Genomic DNA, 19,749 nt, shown 5'->3' with positions numbered 1-19,749 from the left:
CAGCCTAGACTTCTTGTTTCTTATCCACATGAATTTTCATGTGGGCAGGAGATTATTTTTGTTATGAAGAAAAGACAGGCTCTTAATCGCAGCAACGATGGTTGGTTTGGTTACAGCTAATAGCTATCATTACATAGCTACTGCAAAATTTTGATTCTGGGAATCATTTTGACGAATGAACATTTTAATCAGTAAAATTTTAAAACTATGCACTACCCAATTATATACTTAAGACATCAATTTGTATACTGTAGGTACACAGTCATAATAACTATACTGTGTATAAAGCAAACAGTGTTATACTGTGTTTGCATAGCATTCAACACAGCCATGAAGGTTGTAACACTGTTATATACTGCATAGCTGTATGCTATATTTCAGGAGTACTTCTCAAAAGATACCATAAAAGTCATGTCCTCATTCATCATCTAAAACGCAGTCAAAACTGATTACTCATTCACCAGTAAAATTAGAAGGCTAGCACCTTAGTAAAGTCAGCTGCCATTTCTTACTGGTCACCTGCACAACTAGTAATCATTCAGCTGCTTATAGCAAGTCACATATAATCCCTATTTTTACATGTGATGTCGTGAAGTAATATTGTCCTTTTCTTCCTATTAATTCTGATCCATTGAAGTTAATGAACACATATATACTGTCTTTCATACTCTGCACAGTACTGAAATTAAATGTGCTACTAGTGATTATTATGCATGCTTTTAGGAATTTTATGTACTATCTAACTAATTCCCATTATGATACTGCAACATTCAAGTTCCTGCAAGGATAGGGCTAGCATGTGGACATGCACAAACTTTCATAACTCCAAACTGTTTATGCATGGCACTTTGGTATGGCCATGCAATTTTATTCCACAGTAAACATTTTACAATGCAAGTAACAGAATTAAGATATTTTATCCTGGTCCTACGATATGTGGTGAGGATGTGGTTTGTGCAAACATGCTCGGTTTCTGTAGACTTGGTCATGTTTGCACCAGACAGTATACATTAATTAATACTCTGTCTTTGAAATAGTATTATGTGTTGATTTGATTTTTTTGTTCAATCTCGTCAGCAAGAACCATGCATTCTTCCCAACAAGATAGCTGAAAGCAAAGTAGAATTACCATTTTGCATTTCAATAATTGATACTAGTCAGGGTGCACGTTCAGTCACACAATTTTCCTAATGGTCTAGTGCCGTTCTTTCCATTGATATGGTATGCGATGGTTCACCAGTAATGTATTTATGTTATTACAAAAAAGTAAACATTTGATTTGAATAGGGATCATAGAAGCACAAAAATTTAATAACAAAGCTCATTTGACCAGAAATACTACTATGGCTATACTATCTAGTGGTAGATGACCTCCCTACTATATTTAATTTCTATGATTCCTGTAAAAGTTCTAAAATTCTTGCATTTGTACATTAATAATGTCTCCTTACATTCTATAGTGACTGAAAACAAAGTGAATTTGTACAGCTGATCACAAAACTGGATGTGTGGATGATTTTTCGAACTTCAGTTGTTGTCTCTTACTAACTGATAAGCGTAACAGTTTTAGTATAAAAAACATGCCAAGCTAAGGAGGTCTGGGAGCTACTACTAGCTACTAGACTACAACTAAAAAAGCACAGTACTAGCTAGCTACCAACTGATAACAGTTTTAGCATGAAAAGCATACCAAACCAGGGGTCTGGGAGCATGCCCCCCTCCCCCCAAACCCCCAGGAAATTTTTGAGAATTAGACCCTCTGAGCCAGATTAAATATGAGAGTGATTTTAATAATATAATTATATTAATGTTTGACTGTTATGTAAGAGTGATTGCTGTATTAGGGTATCTTGAGCTTGAATTTTATAGCAACGCCAAATACATGCCACCTAGGAAATTTTATACCCTATGCCAAACTGATAGTAACAGTTACTATAACTGAATATTTGCCTGACTGCTGTGTGTGACTGTTGTATTATATAGTCTAGATCTTACATATGTAAAAGTCACACTGTCTATAATGGTTTGCTGCCACTGCAGACTGCATTGCTATGAATCTCATTGAGCTTGTATGGTATCTCTTATACTGAGGCTTCCTATGTATCTTGAGTTTACACTGTTGTAAGTTCGTTTCATTGTAGCTACATATGTGTGGATAATGTAGTATGGAGCAGCTACTACTGTATAAGGCTCCTTGGGGCCCCTTACAAAGTAGGGCCTAGGACAAAATATCCCAGTTGCCCTCCCCTCTCAGTGTTGTTTTAGTAAGGACTTTTAGTCTTATTTATAGTCATAGTTAGTTTCGTCAACAATTTTAGTTTTAGTTTTAATTATATAGCTATATTATTCTACATAAACAGTACTTTTAGTTTTAGTTATCGTCAAGTAAACCGCCACAAGCTATATAATATTAATGTTTGGATGCTACCTACAGCAGTAGAATTTCATTCTTATTTCATTCCACTTGTAGAACGTATGTAAACTTATACGTGTAGTGTTCTTATCAATTCCCCCCCTCCTGGTGTCGGCAGCCCTGTATGTATGGAATGTTTGTCTATCCGTACAGTTGTGCTTTGTATTTTTGTATTGTGTTGTGTTTTCAATTATGTTGCATGCAGTATGTGTGTATACGTATATATATATTTCACTGGTTATACAACGTTATACGTATAAAGAACGGGCACTAATAAAGCACTCCGCACCAGTTTGGCCCAAATCAGCTTCACCTCAGTTTTGCTTTATTACTGAGCATACTGGTCGTATGCTTCATGCTTCAATATCTGTACAGCACAGTCAGGGCAATGCATTAAAAAGCATGCAATCATTGCTTACAGTTCTACAAAAAAAAGAATGAAAACCAGAAAAATTTAGCTACTTGTCGATTTATTTATTGTCAATTTTATCAAACGACTTGGTTGTACAAAAGGGCAAGCCTACAAATGTGCTTTCCACAAACACATAAATACAGTAACACAAAACATGAAACTACTAGGACTACAAGGACAAAGAAAACGATGGAGGGCTTAACGGAATAAGGGTGACTTTTTAATCTGCAGAATGGCCTAAGGCATGGTGTTCCACAAAAATGGGCTGTTGACAAATTACTTTTATTACCGTTAATTTTGTTTGGAATCCTCCTCAGTTGCCTACAGAATCTGATCACAGCTTTCAAGTCCAGTGTAACAGTTAGTACTTGTAAAATGGTGGAAATAACACTGTGGATGATCTGAAACTTTTAAAAAGGTAGTTTCTTTAATACAATGGAGATATGTCCCCATAGTTTTCAAAATGCCCTAAGACAATGATTTTGATATGGCACCATATCTGAAATCATTTGGGATACTTGCACGATGTTTTTTTATGATATCTAGGCCTGTGTCAAATATGCCATCATAATAAAAAGTATAATAGGCTGGAGTGCTATGCTAGCGTTATGCTGACATATTTGGTAGATATTTCAAAGTATTGGAACATAATTCCATGAAAACAGATTAATACTTCCTAATAGAGCAGTCAGTGGAAACTGTGAACTGCAATAAAATACTCAAATGCATTGTACATAGCTCTAATAGATCAGTCACTTTATAGTGAAATACTCTAATAGAGCATTCACTGATTAAAATATTCCAAGATATTATAAATTGTAACAAATGTTAACTTTGGAGCATAATGCAATTGTAATAGGAATACTGTAGGAGCATAATGGGATGAAAATGTTGGGAAATTCCTGAAAGCATTTTAGGCAAAATTTTGAGCATATTTGACTCAGGCCTAATGATATGAAGTGAAAGAGTTTTGCAAAACTGATTTGTCGCTTAGCTGTTCTACTAAAAGCTTTAAGTGGCTAACCCCTGAAAATTTGTTAACTGTCACCCAAAATTGCTCTTTCAGCATCATCAAGCATGTTAAATGTCTCTAAAAATAATTACCATTAATAGATGTTTGGATCAATCCACCACTGTATCAGACAGGATTGACCATGACTACATGACCTTATAAGCAGCTGCACTTCTACTCTGGAATTAGAAACCAGTCAGCAAATTTTCTAGAACTGCCTCCGATCCATAGCTAACTAGCTATATGAAAAAACCAGCTTAAATTGACACATATATACCTAATATGGTCTTTCCCCTCAAAGTTGGTTAATTACTTGCGTTTGTATAATTTTATATTTCTGTATGTCATGCCCTGCAGCATATAAAAAGCATAATAGACTATAGAGTGCTATGCCAACATAATGCTAGCATATTAGATGAACATTCAAACTGTGGAGTTTAATTCCATGAAAATATATAGATACTCACTTAGATCGATACTCTCTAGCACTTTACAGTGACCAGCACTGAAGGTCTGACAGTAACATGTGCTGCAGCCTTAGGATTACCTAACCTAATTCAAGACTTAGACTTAATGACTTGACCTACTGACTGTTAATAGAGAATTAAGTGATTAAAATGTTCTAAAACAATTATAAGAAAAATTAATAATGTTGCTAACCTACTGTAGTAGCATATATTGCATGCAAGCATAATGGGAACACTGAAGAGCATAGTAGTTTATACTGTAGGTGAAAATTTAAGGAAACCCCTGGAAGCATATTGTTAGCATATTTTACTCACACCTTAGTAGTCATAATTAAATTATAATTTGAGTTCTCTCTATAGGCCTGTGTCAAATATGCCAGCATAACAAAACGCATAATAGGCTGGAGTGCTATACCAGCATAATACTAGCATATTGGGTAGATATTTCAAAGTATGGAGCATAATTCCATGAAAATAGATTGATACTCCCTAAAAGAGCAGTCGGTGCAAGCTGCAATAGTCTACAAACTACAACAGAGCATTGTACATAGCTTCTTAGATCAATACTCTCTAATAGAACATTCACTTTGTAGTGAAATACTCTAATAGAGCATTAATTTTACTGATTAAAATGTTTCAAGATAGAAGGTTGCTAGTCTAGCAAGCATAATAGAAAGACTGAAAAGCATAACTGACTGAAAGCATTTTGAGCATATTTGACTCAGGCCTATCCCTCTACCATCCACATGGTTGAAGTACATAATATATACTCTTATCTAGTCGGTGTATCTTTACAGTGATCAGCACTTAAGGTCTATACACAGCAACCTGTGCTACAGCTTTTGAATTACCTAACTTAATGAACAGATATTTAAACCAGCTAATTGAAATTGGGCAAAAAAGACAAAAAATTTCCTTGAATTCCCTTTAACCCCAGGATTTGAACTGTGCATACAGCTGCAGGCCACCCAATGTCTAGTTGAGCACCACACTCAGTTTCTTCCAGGAGGGATGGATTTACTTCCTTTAAACCTAAGTATTTATTGCTATTAGAGCTTTACAGTGACCAGCACTACAGCAAGCTTGTGCTACATCTAGACCTACAACCTTCAAAGTTGCTTTTAGTTGACACTGTGAAAAAGTGGGATATAAGATGGTGTTTCCAGTGGCTTATTGAATACAAATAAGCCTTAATATAAACCCTGCATTATACTCATGTTATACTTTAGTATAATGCATACTATACCATTACATATATGGTTTCAGTTTATTTACCACGTTACCTAAAATAGCTTATATCAAATATAATGCCCACACTATACCATCACATATATGGGTTCAGTATGTTTAATACATTAACTAAAGCTTTACATGTGATTGTTAGTATACTACAGGCGGGTTATATCAAGCTTTTTTGTATTCAATAAGCCACTGGAAATACCATCTTATATCCCTCTTTTTTCACAGTGTGATCTATAAGAGTCCTCTTAAAGATCATTTTATGGCTTGAAACATTACATTACCATTTTATATAGCACTTGCTGATATGTAAAAGCTATGCCAAATTTTACTTTAAAGTACTGTAAGGAAACTACATGTAGAATTGTTACATTACTTTTATTGTCAAATATTTGCATGATCGATGGCATCTTTGATCACTTAATAACGGATCACTATATTGAACTGAAACATTTAGTGGAGTGGTTTGTGGTAGATTTTATTTTACACATTGCATTATAAGATTGCCAGTGTTAAAAGTATATACTAGAACTGAAATCATACTGATCTTCAAGGTCAAGTGAAAGTAGATATATAGTCCTGAGATGGTCTATAGTTCCTCGCTTTACAATTGATTGCTGAACTATGTAACTCCTTAAAAATTAATTGAAGAAACTCAGCATAATATACTACATATAAATGTGGAGATATATGTAGTACACTTACTACAATTTCCCTCCCTTCTTTTGCTACATATGCCTATACATAATAACAGTACAAATCTATACAGTATAATCAGTACAATAGTCAAAACATTGCTACATTAATAAAACATGTACAGTGTTCAGAACAAAAAAGTAATAAAAATACAGATAACAAACAGTGTTATGTCTGACTTGTAAAGTTTTTGAATAAAGTTTAGTAAGTTATATAGATCTAGATGAAACAAGTGCATTATCCACATTGGCCTAATCACTGAAATATTTCTTTGCTGAGATATTTTGTATGTTTCTATAGTCATTGTCCACATCAGTAATTCACCAATCCTTCGTAGTGTTGTTGACATTATCTGAGCGATAACCATCATTGTGTTCATGTCAGAAATTAACAATTCTGATGATGCAATGATTATTAAAGTTATTGTGTTTAAGGTTATTGACAATAAAATATTTCTTATTGTTCTACACATAACAAGATAAAGAGTGTTTCCTATGACGTGACTGTTGGTAAGCAAGAAATGTTTAATGATGTAAAAGTCCAATGCATGTTCACCTAATTCTGGCTTCAACAAAGATTCTTTTAGTGAGTGTGTAATGAGCTGTACAATAATCAAAAGGATAGAAACAAATACCCAATTGTAAAAGTTAATCTTTAGTACAGTTTGCATTTCTGTTAGTAACTCCATTGTTGCAAAGTGAAAAAAGTATTTTTCATATGATATTCTAAAGTAAAGGCTGTCATTCTTGTTGTAAAGAGAGTTGTTGAAACTAGATAGTAATCTGAGCTGATCAAAACCATACCCATGAGCAAGTTCATTCTCTTTTTCTACTCTACGAGTACAATTACTGCAAATGTTTTCATTAAATGGTAAGTAGCTAGCACAATGTAAATTATCATCAAACTGGTTAAGCAATGTGATTGCAAACACTCCACTTAGTGGCCAGCGACCAAACTGCAATAGTTCATCATCATGGGGACCCTTCATAAGGTGCAAGTACACAGACACATGTGTATCCTTACCATCACCACATCCTGATGCACATAAACGCAGAGTCATTTGATAACCTCCCTTGAAAGTCAAAAAAGGGTCACCAACAATAAAGTCTTCTCCATTTTCCATCTTTTTAGAATAGCTAGAAATGACTCTGATGACTGGTGCCACTTCAGAGCCATGATCATTTAACCAAGGACTAACTTGTAGACTGTCATCATGTTGATCAAGATTGTTTGGCACTTCAGGGCCATACCCATTTAGCCACAATGGCATTTTAAAACCATATTCATATTGATAAATGGCTTCTGCAACTTCAGAATGAAACCATGGCTGGCACATAAACTTGTCTTCACTGTGATTGTTACATGAGGGAGGCTTGGTACTCAGTGCATTGATGAGCATAAATTGAAAAGTTTCATTATTTGTGCCAAAACCAATGTACATTAGAACCTCCAACATAGCTGCAATAGCTGAAATTGCTAAAAAACTAAGAAGGCAACAAATAACACTAACACGAATGATGAACTTTGCTTTGCTGAAGTAGGTGTAGAGGTGAAGGCTTGAATGGGAATTCTCTGTGGATCTTATTTCATTTACACTAGAATCTTTTCTTTCACAATATCTATATTTACCTGTATAAAATAGTACACATAAGTATACTGCAAAATACATTAAGACTATGTGAGCACACATTAAATTCTTGAAAAAGCAAGCAAGCAAACAAATTATTATTTTTATTATATATTAAGTACATGCTGAGCTGAATCCTCAAAAACATTTAATAACTCAAGGATGGAATTACATATGTCAAGTTCTTAATTGGTTCATTGAATTATTTGTAGTGCTACTTGACCTGCTAAAAAAATATCCGACACATTATTTATGACCAATCAAAGTTTTTACCATGGCAAAGCCATAAAGCTTAGTATGTTATGACCTTTACCTGAACTTTTAATGGATCAAATCACACATGTTTATTCTTGGCATCTTTACTGTTACCACTAAATATTCAAATATCCAGTTTTCCTTTTTAGCTGTTCTATCAGGGTTCAACTCAACTTTTACATACTATATAGTAATTAGGTTAATATTTTCTTGTTTCCTGTCGCTTTATTAATGAGGGCAGGTGATTACTGTAAATAACCAAAATTTTATTTTGATTCACTGTCTACCAGCTATAGCTAGTTTAACTAAGACAAGCGTGATTTATTTATGAGTGTAACGAGCTAACCAAATACTTGAAATAAATTAAGGTATACATCAATGTATTTATAGATAAAACATCTGTAAACTTTTAGAGTTCCATGAAGGTGCATGAGTGTCTAAACAGGGTGAAAATACTCTACATGTACAGGGAGAGGGGATATGCCCCCTTCTAGATCCACCACTGACTAGAGCAGATGACAGTTATAAAAACAACTGTGCAGGTTAGCGTAGGAAGACAATTAGAACGTCTACAGTTATAATTATGCTAAGATGAGATTTACTTGCAAATTAGACTGAGCACTTTAAAGATGATTGTTAATAAAATTAATGCAGAATATTTCTAGGTTAAAATTTTGAATTCAAATTTTGGTTGCTAATTGCTACATACAGGGCGCTTATCGGTACATGGATAGATTGACTATCAATCCTTCAGTTGGTTTGAAGGTAAAGATCACGTGAAAACTTACAGTGTACAAAACTTACACAATTGAGTTTTACTGATAAAAGTTGATTACTTACCACACCTACAGTACCAAGCAAGCCACTTAAAGAATTGAGCCACAAACTGGTATATGGGTGGATTAAATCATTGTCAAGTCATTTCAGTGATTAGGATGAATTTTTTAAACTACTGAATTATAATGTAAATTCTATATACGTATAGCAAGTCTGCGATCAAAGTGCTTTAATAGTACATGATGAGACTAAATTAATGTATCAAAATGCTTTGCATTCTAGAAAAAATAAAAATCATCACTTCCTACAGATTACACAATCATCTTCTGTCACCTGTTGAACAGCACAAATAATTTAGGTATCAGAGTGATCTGAAGTGGAATCAACACATCCAATAAATTACTTCTAAGGCAAACCAGATGATTCCACTACTAAAGCGTAACTTAAGAATTCTATCTATCCACCTTAACACTTACAGAGAGAGCCTACCTCAGCTTAATATGTCCAAAACTCTAATACACAACTACAGTTTGGAACCCACATTTAACAATAAGATCCCTATAGAAGGTCCAAAGGCATGCTGCACAATATGTTTAAAGTTATGATGCTAGCATAATGCAGATACTTAGTGAACTCAAGTGGAGAATCCCCTCAAACAAAATACCTACTTATCGTCAGAATGCATACTTGGAGCTTTATTTGCAGACATCATATGACTAACTGCAGTCTAGATTATGCCATAGCTGAATGCTCCAATAGAGTGACTTACTGTTATATAGCTGATTGCTGTAAAAAGATAATCGTATTATTTTTATCATTACTATGAAAACTTCACAAATAGATGATAATTAGAGTATGTTTTTGAATTTGTGATTAACAAAATCTATGTTAAACTTTATGTCTGGTTACAAATGTTTGTTGGAAAATAAAAATTTGTTGAATGTTGAATGTCTACTTACTGACAAATGTTCAAATTTTCATCCTACCACTACCCTAGAGAGAGCTATGTACACTACAATTAAGTCACCCGGGAGAGTTCAGTTGCAAACAAGTCACCCTCTAGAGAGTTTAGCCACAAGACAAGTTTGAGTTCATTACAATTTAAGTTAACCTTTAGAGAGTTCAACTATACAAGTAAAGGTTAAACTGTAGAAAGCTCAGCTATGTTACAAGTCATTTGGAAATGCAAGCAAGTCACCCAGTAGAGAGTTTAGCCACACTAGTGCCCCTGTGGAGAGTACAGCTATGTTTCAAGTCACCCTGTAAAGTTTATAGCTACATTACTCTAAAGAGAAGTTCAGCTTCATTACAAATTGCCATGTATATAGACAGTTCATGCAGCTACAAGCAAGCAAGTCAGCTAGTAGTGAGTTCATGTCCCCCTGTACACAGTTCAGCTACAAACAAGTCTCCCTGTAGACAGTTCACCCTCTCAGAGTTCAGCTACAAAGTAAGTTGTCCAGTAGAGAATTTAGCTACAAACAATTCACCCTGTAGAGAGCACAGCTATAAAAAATACACTCTGTAGAGTGTTTAGCTATGTAATAAGTCACCCTATAAGATTTCAGCTACAAACTAGTATTCCTGTAGACAGTTCAGCTACAAGACAAGTCCCTCTGTATAGAGTTCAGCTATGGTACAATTATACTTCAAAGAGTTCAGCTACATTATTAAAGTCATCCTGTAGAGAGTTCATTTACATTTCAAGTCACCCTTTAGAGAGAATATCATACTGTACAGAGTTTTTAGCAACAAACGTATAATATATATCATCCTGGAAAAAGTTCAGCCAGAAACAACATCCTATAGAGAGTTCAGCTACATTTGAAGTCACCCAGTAGAAATCAGCTATATACAAACAAGTCAACCTGTGTAGAGAGTTAATGTGGTAATTTTACGGTACAAAATTTCAGAAAACTCAAATGGACATCATTATAGACTACATTATAAAATAATCTGCACTTTTCAAATCCTGTAGTAAACAAAAAGACAGGTTAAATGAAGTCCTTTAGCTGGTCTATGGCTAGTTTTGGGGTATGCATTCATAAAAAGAAGTGATACGTATCAAACAGCCAAGCAAAAAGCTCATGGTAAAAATAGAAGTAAAATCGAAGGTAGTTGCAAAGAAATGGTTGTAATGGTCGGTTAATGGCTAAAATTTAATAACTTCAATTTAGGTAAATTTGGTGCTGATTCTACTAAATCCTTGGTGGAGACAACACAAATTCACCTGAATAAAATTTATGCCATTAACATACCATCACAGCCATTTCTTGGCAGTTACCTAGGACTTCACATAGTTTTAACTCCGGCTTTTTTGTGGGTCATACCTTTTTTCATACCTTGGGAGTTTGGTACAGATTTTAAATATGCAATAAAATAATCCACCAGGTTAACAAAATCACAGCTTTTGTTAACTAAAGGCTGACGTACATAGTTGTAAAGCAACTTCAGCAGCACTCTCCTTTGCTTCTTCTTTTGTATGTCGAACACCTCCAGTGTAAGATTCACCTGCTACAGTAATTGTACAGTAATTTAGTAGTATTGAGTAAACAGGATCACCAAGTTGATGTTTTTTACAGTATTCTTGTAGTTGTGTAATATAGGATATTGTTATAGGTGTTTGTGGTGCCATTAATGACATCTCTGACAGTGGTAGCATTGTATGGTGTTGAGATTTCATTTCTGGATTGCTTGCTACATGAAAAGACAAGTACACAGTACAGACATTGTACAATGTTTATCCATCTGAAATACTGAATTATAGTGAGCTAAAAGGTTCACAGGCTTTACATCAATGTATGCATACGAAATACACTTTATACTGTTTTACCATTGCAGCATATTTTTACTAGCACGTATTAAGTCCAGCTGGTAATACTATAGAGAAATTGTACAGCATATTAATGTGTGTGTACAACTATAAATAGTATAAAAGTAATTTGTTTACAAACTGGAAAGCACTTTGACCTCTTGCACCTACACTGTCCACTTGTCAGATCTTCCCATGAAATTTCAAGCTTCAAATGTAGGTATATACACTATTTAGTGTGCCTGCATCTTGATGTGGTTGTGTCAACCACACAAATACTTTGTCCTAAGCAGTAAAACCCTTCTTTGTGTCCCATTTCTTTCTCTTTTAGTGCAGAAGTATAGAATCATAGGAAGTAAGCCGGTCAATGACTTGGAACATTGGCTATCACTTAAGAATTATCGCCTGTAATTTTTATCAGATAATTTGGATATATAGGTACAACTGATACAGTGTAAATCCATATTGGCACATCTACTGTATACTTGTGTGTGTATTCTCTGCATGTACAAGTGTGCGTAGATACTTACCTATACTTGCGTCCTGGTTTGACCACACAAATACTTCACCCTACATATAGATAGAGAGGAAGTTATATGTATGTAATGTGATTAATGCTAATGTACGTTTGAAAATATTATGGTAAAAGTTACAGCATTTTATAAAAATGGGTGTCACATAGTAACCCATAGAATGGTTCTTTAAGCCTACTGCACAGTGTTTGAAAACAGGAATCTTCAGCATGCGGGCTACATGTTATGTACACATAATAACAAAACACGACAGTAGCAATACCAGACTTGGTATTGAAACTTGCAGGTGGTATCTATTGACATAGTTTAACAAAGTAGTCAAGTCATGCAACACTGAACATTTGAAGTGAGAAAAAAAGTAAACGGTATAAAGAATCTTGCAAGTGTACTGTAAAACATTTCCTGCTGATGAATGCATGCTGAGAGCATGCTGTTGCATATTATATACTCCACTCAGGAACAAGGCAATTTGGTTCAGTTTTGGACTAACAATACCAAAAATTGTGGAATGCAAACTTGTAGTTCTAGTATAGCCAAGTCTACAAGGAGACTAAAATAGAAATTCATTAGCGCAGACCTAAATCATGGATCTAAATTTTACGATTCTACTGCCAAGGTAAAAGCTACTGCTTTAATAGAAGTTGCATACCCCGATATTTTTTAAATTATGCATGAAGATATCCAGAACTGTTATGCAGCAGAAAATATTCACAATCCTGAAATTTATGCACACAATAGTGACGATACTACAAGCTAAGCCTTGCATGCATCATGCAGTTATGCACCACACATTATCACATTGTATATCAAAGACACCCTTAGACTGAACGTTTATAAAAACAGCACAACCTACTCACTATTTTATTGATCATGGGTGGTACATATAACATCATATCATTAATCTGAAGGTAGATGATATTGTATGCTGCAAAATCAGCCATTATACTACTAGTGACTTTAAACTCCAGCAAATATGATGCCACCGCTTTTGAAATATGGTAAATAAATATGATACAGCCCTCTTTGATGCCAGCAAAGTGAAGTGTATACCTCTGCAGATCATATTGTTTAGATATGATGTTTTTCACTTTATTTTGAACATCAAGTGTACATTTTTCTGCATTAACTTTTATTCTCAACAGGGGCCATGCTTCTTCACAGTCCAGAACAAGACCAACAACATTTTCTAATGCAGATAGATCAATTCTTGCTAGAAAGTTGTCAAGAATTTCTTGAGCTTCTGCACATTCAGTTAAGTCAACAACCGATATCAATAGATCATAATCAAAAATGCTCCAAAACTTTCCTAGTTTCCTCCACAGCTGATCAATGGATTTTATATTTTCAAACTCGTAATCATCAAATATAGGTACCTTTTTGCTACTAACAGCGGAAGCAGCACAGAGAAGTTCAATCAATTCAGCAACAGATACTTTATTTCTATCCAATGCCCTTTTAACTCTACTAGTCATTTTTGCAAACTCCACTTCAATTTTTCTAAGACTTGTTAGCTTATCAAAACTTTTATCAGAATCTTTAGATGAAGTGGTTGAATTAGTTATTGCTACACAGTAAACATACATAATTGTTGAGTACAATGAAATATACCTTCACAGAAAAATAAATTTATATCATTAAAGTAGAAATGACTTGAAAAACTACACCAGTAGAAATGACTTGAGAAACTACATCTGACAAACTACATCACTCAGGCCTATCCAAAGTAAACTTGTGCTGTAAAGCCTTAATAAATAAATAAATAAATGTCTGGTCTCAAATAAGGGCCCAATTTGTTTACAGGCTGTGCCAAAGGAAACAGAAATCCGGGCTTTTATTTGAGGAAATATGGCTTCTTAATTCATAATCTTTGTCCTGCTGTAGACTAATTGATTTTTTTGTGAAAATATCAATTCTATTCCACTATTCTACCAGTCCATTCCACTGTATATACACTCCCTTCTATGCTGGGTTTTTAATACATACATGGTTTTTTGGAAACTAATTCAACACTGATTTTTCAATAGCAACTGGATTACAAAAGGTACTTTTTCCACACATTTTACATGCCATCAAATAAAATGATGTATGTAACACTTGATTCTTCACACTGCTTAACTTGCTCTTAGTATCAAAATGCAGCCAGATACCATAACTACACTCATGGAAAATTTCAGGTTATATGATTAAAAAGTTATGAAGCTCAAAAATGGGTGTGTGAAAAATAGATACTTTTTCACAAATTCAGTCACATAATTTATTTGTAGACATGTATATTATTGTCTTACATGTTCCCTCCTTTAATTTGTGTTCTATTTCATCAGCTAAATGATTTAATTGGATGCATGAACTTCGGAGAGCATGTAAGAGCTGGTTCCAAGTAGCATCTGTTTTTGTCTCTAGCCACTTTCGAAGCATTGACTGGCAACATGCTATAATGTTCTTTGGGTGATCTTCTTCAATTATATCAAGTACACTTTCATTGGCAGGGTTCAGTAGCTGCACACCAAAATCTCTCCATTTGCTAGCAATTCCTTCTACTACATGATTGTGTAGGTCTTTAATGGAGGGTCGGTCATCAGCTACAAAATTATGACAGGGTACGCATCTAGCTACACCACATTCATACAATGAGTATTTGAATGAGTCAGTGGCACATGCGTACGTGCAGTATACGGTATATCGGTACGAATCATAGCTGTAACAGAAATATATCTCAACTCCTTTTCCCCCAAGACTACCCCTGAATGAAATTCTCTACCCTATTCTGATTTGCATGAGATTGGAATTTAAGTCATATTTACATAGTAATTGTACAATAGCATGGTATCCACAAGGGTTTTTGCTAATTAAAATATAGTGGCTTTCTATACTGTGACATGGTTGTTATTAGAAGAACGTGGTGGCCCTAATGGCATGCCTATCCACCACACTATAACTCGGTTAAGCTGATTATGATTGATTGATTGTTTAACCACTCAACAATCGGCAAAGCTGTCCTCCTTGTTGGAGTAACAAAAACACATGGAAAATGCATATAGTTACAAAGACAGTTACGTAAGCAGGACAACACAATTTAAAAACAAAAACAAGAACAACAAAAAACAGTGATTAAGTTTACGGATTGGATAGTACAAATGTTCCAACACCAATGTAAAAGTCATTGTATGTGCTAATTTCCTTTAGCTCTGATGGAACACATTTGAAAGGCTTGATGTCTAAAAAATTTGAACAAAGGACAGATGACAACAGGTGGAATTTGCAAAATACACTGGAGTTCTAATGCCATAGGTGGTTCGATTTCCAAATATTATGGGAGGGAAAAGTGGAAGACTGTACATAGCACAGATGCAGTGGAATTCAACAAAGTTGGGAGAATTTCATCCAGCGAAGAGTACTCTGTAATATGGTCAAATTTATGGAGATTGAAAATTAGTCAAATGGCACAATTCTGAATACACTGCATGTACCCCTGGTGTAATGATGTACCCCAAACTAGAAGAGCATCGTTTAAAAGAGACAAAATAAGCGACTCCAAAAAGGAGCTTAAGCTCTGCAGAGAGCACCGGCCTGTTGGTTAGAGTTCAACTAGATAAAGGTAATAGGACATCTTTTTACAAACTTTGGCAACAAATGATCTTTCCAAGTAACCAGCAGTCAAAATTAGCTAGAGTGTCTGTAGCTTTTAAAGTAATGTTGTTGATAACAATATCGGTCAATAAATGAGACAGTTTCTGATGAGGTGAACAAAACCACATAACGCAAGACTTGCCTGCATTTGGTTGTCCACAAGCCTTAGTTTTAGTTGGTAGTTCAGTGTTACAGCAACCTGAACAGGAGTACGCCCAGAGCAAATATGAGAGTAGTATCATCAGATTTTTGCAATAAAACTCCCTCAGTGATGCTAATGTATTCATATACATTAGGAAAAGTAAAGCCGGGGACCAAGGCACTCTGCTGACCTTTCATCAGATTCCACGAAGAAAACAGACAGCCATGTTTGATATCTAGCAGTCAAGTAATAATCTTATCACATTCTTGTAAAGGCCTAATTGTGAAAGGTTTCTGAGCTAGCAAATAGAGTGATCCAACAAGTTAAAGACTTTACAAAAGTTCAAAAAGGCAGCACGGGAAGAATCACTTTTGTCTAGCTGAGTTGTGATAACATCTACAGCCACCATCAGTACATCCTCTGGTGACATACCATGGTGATGCGTGTAAAAGGTGATGAGCCGTAAAATATGCAGACAACTTGGTAGCCACTATCTTTTCCAGTACCTTGGCCACCACAGAAACGACAGCAATAGGCCTATAGTTATTAGGAACATTAGAAGCCCCTCCTTTATGAACTGCAATTTCTTCCACTCCAATGGAACAACGCCTGTACATAGATTCATTGTAGAGCACAGTAAGGAGCTCAGCAATTTCAGCAGCAATCTCTCGAAGGTAGTGAGCAGGCAGACGGCAGACTATCTGGACCAGTAGATTTAATACATGTAGCTACACATCAAGAAAAGATAGGTAAGACAAAATATTATCAACAGAGACAGTGTCAAACTGAAAGCTGTCAGCATCATCAACACAAAGAAAAACAAGCTGCATCCTTGTGATCATCAATAACAGCATGAGTTCTAAAAAAACCCATTTGATGAACTCTGCTAGGGTCCGCAATCCGAAAAATCAACTTCTACAAATCAATCCCCCTACCATTGTGGGATGCTCATTGTAGTATCCCATTGCTTGATCCACCATGAAACTGGAGGCACGATTGTTGTCTTCACAGAAATATTGTTTTCAGTATCTCGCAAGATGCAAAATTTATTTTTAAAATTTCGTGCTCCACACAAAGGACCGGATGAAACTTGCTACTTAGCCAAATCGTATCCAGAGTTGTTGCAGTTGAAAAGTACGCACAGAAATAAGTAAATGATTTGCTGGTGCCCGGCACAGGGTTGCTTTCTTTGAAAAAAACAGACAAAGAGATATGAAGTTGTGAATTCAAATTGTACTACCACCCAGGGCAGGAGAAGCCAACTCTTCCTCATAGTGTTTTGATACGGTTGGGTGCATAGTCTGTCTATGCTGTTAGTTTGGAAAAGATCTGAGACTTCTCACCATCTGGGTGACGAGCATCAAAATTTTCTGCAGCATCAAAGAATTGTGTCGCGCTTTCTAGCCATTTACAGCGCTTCTGCAGCCACAACAATCATTAATTATAAACTAAAACTAGGTGTCACTGAACGTTTGGTAGCAGCGGTTGTCAATTATTATTTCACCCACGGCTTCCACGCCTTGCTCTAAGCTATGCATCAAGGGAGGCAGCAAAATCGTCCAAATTTGACTTCACCTCTCATGCTCCACAGCAGCTTCAAATCTTCACTAGATCACCCTACATCACCACTATGCTGCAAAACATCCAAAAACAAACCGAAAAAAGCACAAAATCTTCCATTTTTGATTCAAGCTGGGTGGAGCTCATGGTGAGCTGCTGGTATACTGCATCATATGAAATCACAGAAACACCAACTACTACTGCTACCAAATGTTTTGATCCATGATTTATCATCATTCTAAACAAAATTAAGTGACCAGTGTGGCATCAGAAGTACTTGAAAGCACTTTGGTACCATTGAGAGAATCCCTTGAAATGACGCACAAAATTTTTGACGTTCTTCACCCAGATGGTGAGAAGTCTCAGATCCTTTCCAGACTAACAGCATAGACAGACTATGCATCCAACCTTATCACATCACTATGAGGAAGAGTTGGCTTTTCTTGTCTTGGCTGGTAGAGCAGTTTGAATCCGAAAATTTGTTTCGTTTTCTGCTTTTTGAGAGAAAGCAACCCTGTGCCGGGAACTCAGTGAATCATTTGCTTATTACTGCGCATACTTTTTAACTACATTAACTCTAGAAGATAATATCTAGCTAAGCAGCAAGTTCTATCATGTTTTCTGTGTGGAGCACGAAATTTAAAAAATAATTTTTGCATTTCACGAAATACTAAAATCGATATTTCTGTGAAGACAACAATCGTGCCTAAGCCTAAGGTTTCATGGTGGATCTAGCAATGGGATACCACAACGAACATCCCACAATGGTAGGGGGATCGATTTGTAAAAGTTGATTTTTCGGATTGCGGACCCTAACTCTGCTGCGGCATGCAATGATGGAATTGAATCAGATACGATACCACATCTGTGCTACCATTGAGGTGAAGCTAAGATGCTATATTTAATTAAAAGATTTGCCTATAGCTACACCTACAGAACAGAACCGAAGAGAGAAGTGAAATGGAGTTTATAATAGCTCCAAGACGTCGTCCTAGCGTGTCACGCCCTCGGTCACGCCCAAATACCTCAGTCCGCTTAGGAGACTCATTTGCCACTTTTATTACACCCTGTCTACTAATCAATGTTACCTGTTGCATTGATGGTTTCAGTCGTCGCCTCATATTTCAGGGTGTATTTCTCTGCCATCAGGTCTCCTTGTCGGATATATACTCTGTTTTTAGCGCAGGGTTTACCTTAACTCGATCACTTAAAAATTCTGGTGCGCTTCAGTTTGTGCCTGTCTCGTGATTAATTTTTATTAGTCACTCTATCTCACTATAGAAGGCTACTGAAAGCCAATGGGATATTAGATATTAATGAGAAAATCTAGTATCATTGGCTACTACAGAAAGTGAGCACTGACCTGAGACAGCAATTGCATGCCTGCATGTGAACCGTTTACTAAGCAGGGAGCTCAGCAGGGAGCCTGAAACCAAAACTGCATAATTCAAGGAGTTGAAAGTCAGGAGTTTCCAAACCAGGAAACCCTCCTTTCAATTTAAGATACTAAGGTTTCAGTAGAGACCTAACACACTAAGTTTGGCAGAACATTGAGCGAAATTAGAATTTTGTGAGTCAGTGAAAGAGCATGCATGCAATTTCATCTCTCCAGGAAAGATCCACAGATGGAATATGGTCCTTCAGGATTGAAAGAATTTTAAAAATGATAATTGGTCTAATAGAACAGTTGCCAATACTCTAATAAAGCAGTCATCTATGAACAAGTGTAAGGAATTTTTTTCCATATATATAGTTGCTTGTTTATTTTTTGCAACATTATTATAATAATGTTGATTCACCAGGCAGCACCACATAATGGCTTTCCTACATTTGCAGTGGGAGTTTTCCATTGTGACAGGATTTATTGCAGAGGTCTTCTTATAGTGTTCTACAATGTAATGCTGCATGGATAATGGAGTGAACATTGCTGAAAATGAAGTGCAATGGTTACTTTGCTATTGATACTGTAGTGAAGCACACATGCATTCAGACAAAAGCAAAATTGAAGTAGGTGAACCCACACATACTGCATTAGAAGAAATAATGATGCAAGGCTTCAATTTTGCTTTTGTCTGAATGTGTGTGTGCTTCACTACAGTATCAATAGCAAAGTGACCATTGCACTTCATTTTCAGCAGTGTTCACTCCATTATTCATGCAGCGTTACATTGTAGAAC

General features: G+C 35.6%; 1 protein-coding gene across 1 annotated transcript; it reads right to left on the bottom strand.

Annotated features, from left to right (window-relative positions):
• Positions 1-6,278: 6,278 nt before the first annotated feature.
• Positions 6,279-18,789, bottom strand: LOC136239076 (uncharacterized). Its single transcript, XM_066029817.1, has 6 exons — positions 18,661-18,789; positions 14,529-14,822; positions 13,101-13,807; positions 12,241-12,280; positions 11,332-11,595; positions 6,279-7,868 (listed from the first exon to the last, which is right to left on the bottom strand). The coding sequence occupies exons 1-6, from the start codon at positions 18,716-18,718 to the stop codon at positions 6,367-6,369; spliced, it is 2,865 nt and encodes a 954-aa protein (XP_065885889.1). The 5' UTR covers positions 18,719-18,789; the 3' UTR covers positions 6,279-6,366.
• Between the last annotated feature and the right edge of the window lie 960 nt (positions 18,790-19,749).

The sequence above is a fragment of the Dysidea avara genome, chromosome 11, assembly GCF_963678975.1.
Source record: "Dysidea avara chromosome 11, odDysAvar1.4, whole genome shotgun sequence".
NCBI classification, from domain to species: Eukaryota; Metazoa; Porifera; class Demospongiae; order Dictyoceratida; family Dysideidae; genus Dysidea; species Dysidea avara.
This window is presented reverse-complemented; position numbering and strand designations above follow the sequence as displayed.

What these genes read in the sequence shown, in the direction of transcription:
- LOC136239076 (XM_066029817.1), bottom strand. Translation starts at nt 18,718, where the DNA reads ATGGCAGAGAAATACACCCTGAAATATGAGGCGACGACTGAAACCATC. An exon ending in CAAATTAAAGGAGGGAACAT is followed by an intron (nt 13,808 to 14,528) that starts GTAAGACAATAA and finishes TTTACTGTGTAG; the next exon opens with CAATAACTAATTCAACCACT. An exon ending in AAACCAGGACGCAAGTATAG is followed by an intron (nt 11,596 to 12,240) that starts GTAAGTATCTAC and finishes CTTTTCATGTAG; the next exon opens with CAAGCAATCCAGAAATGAAA.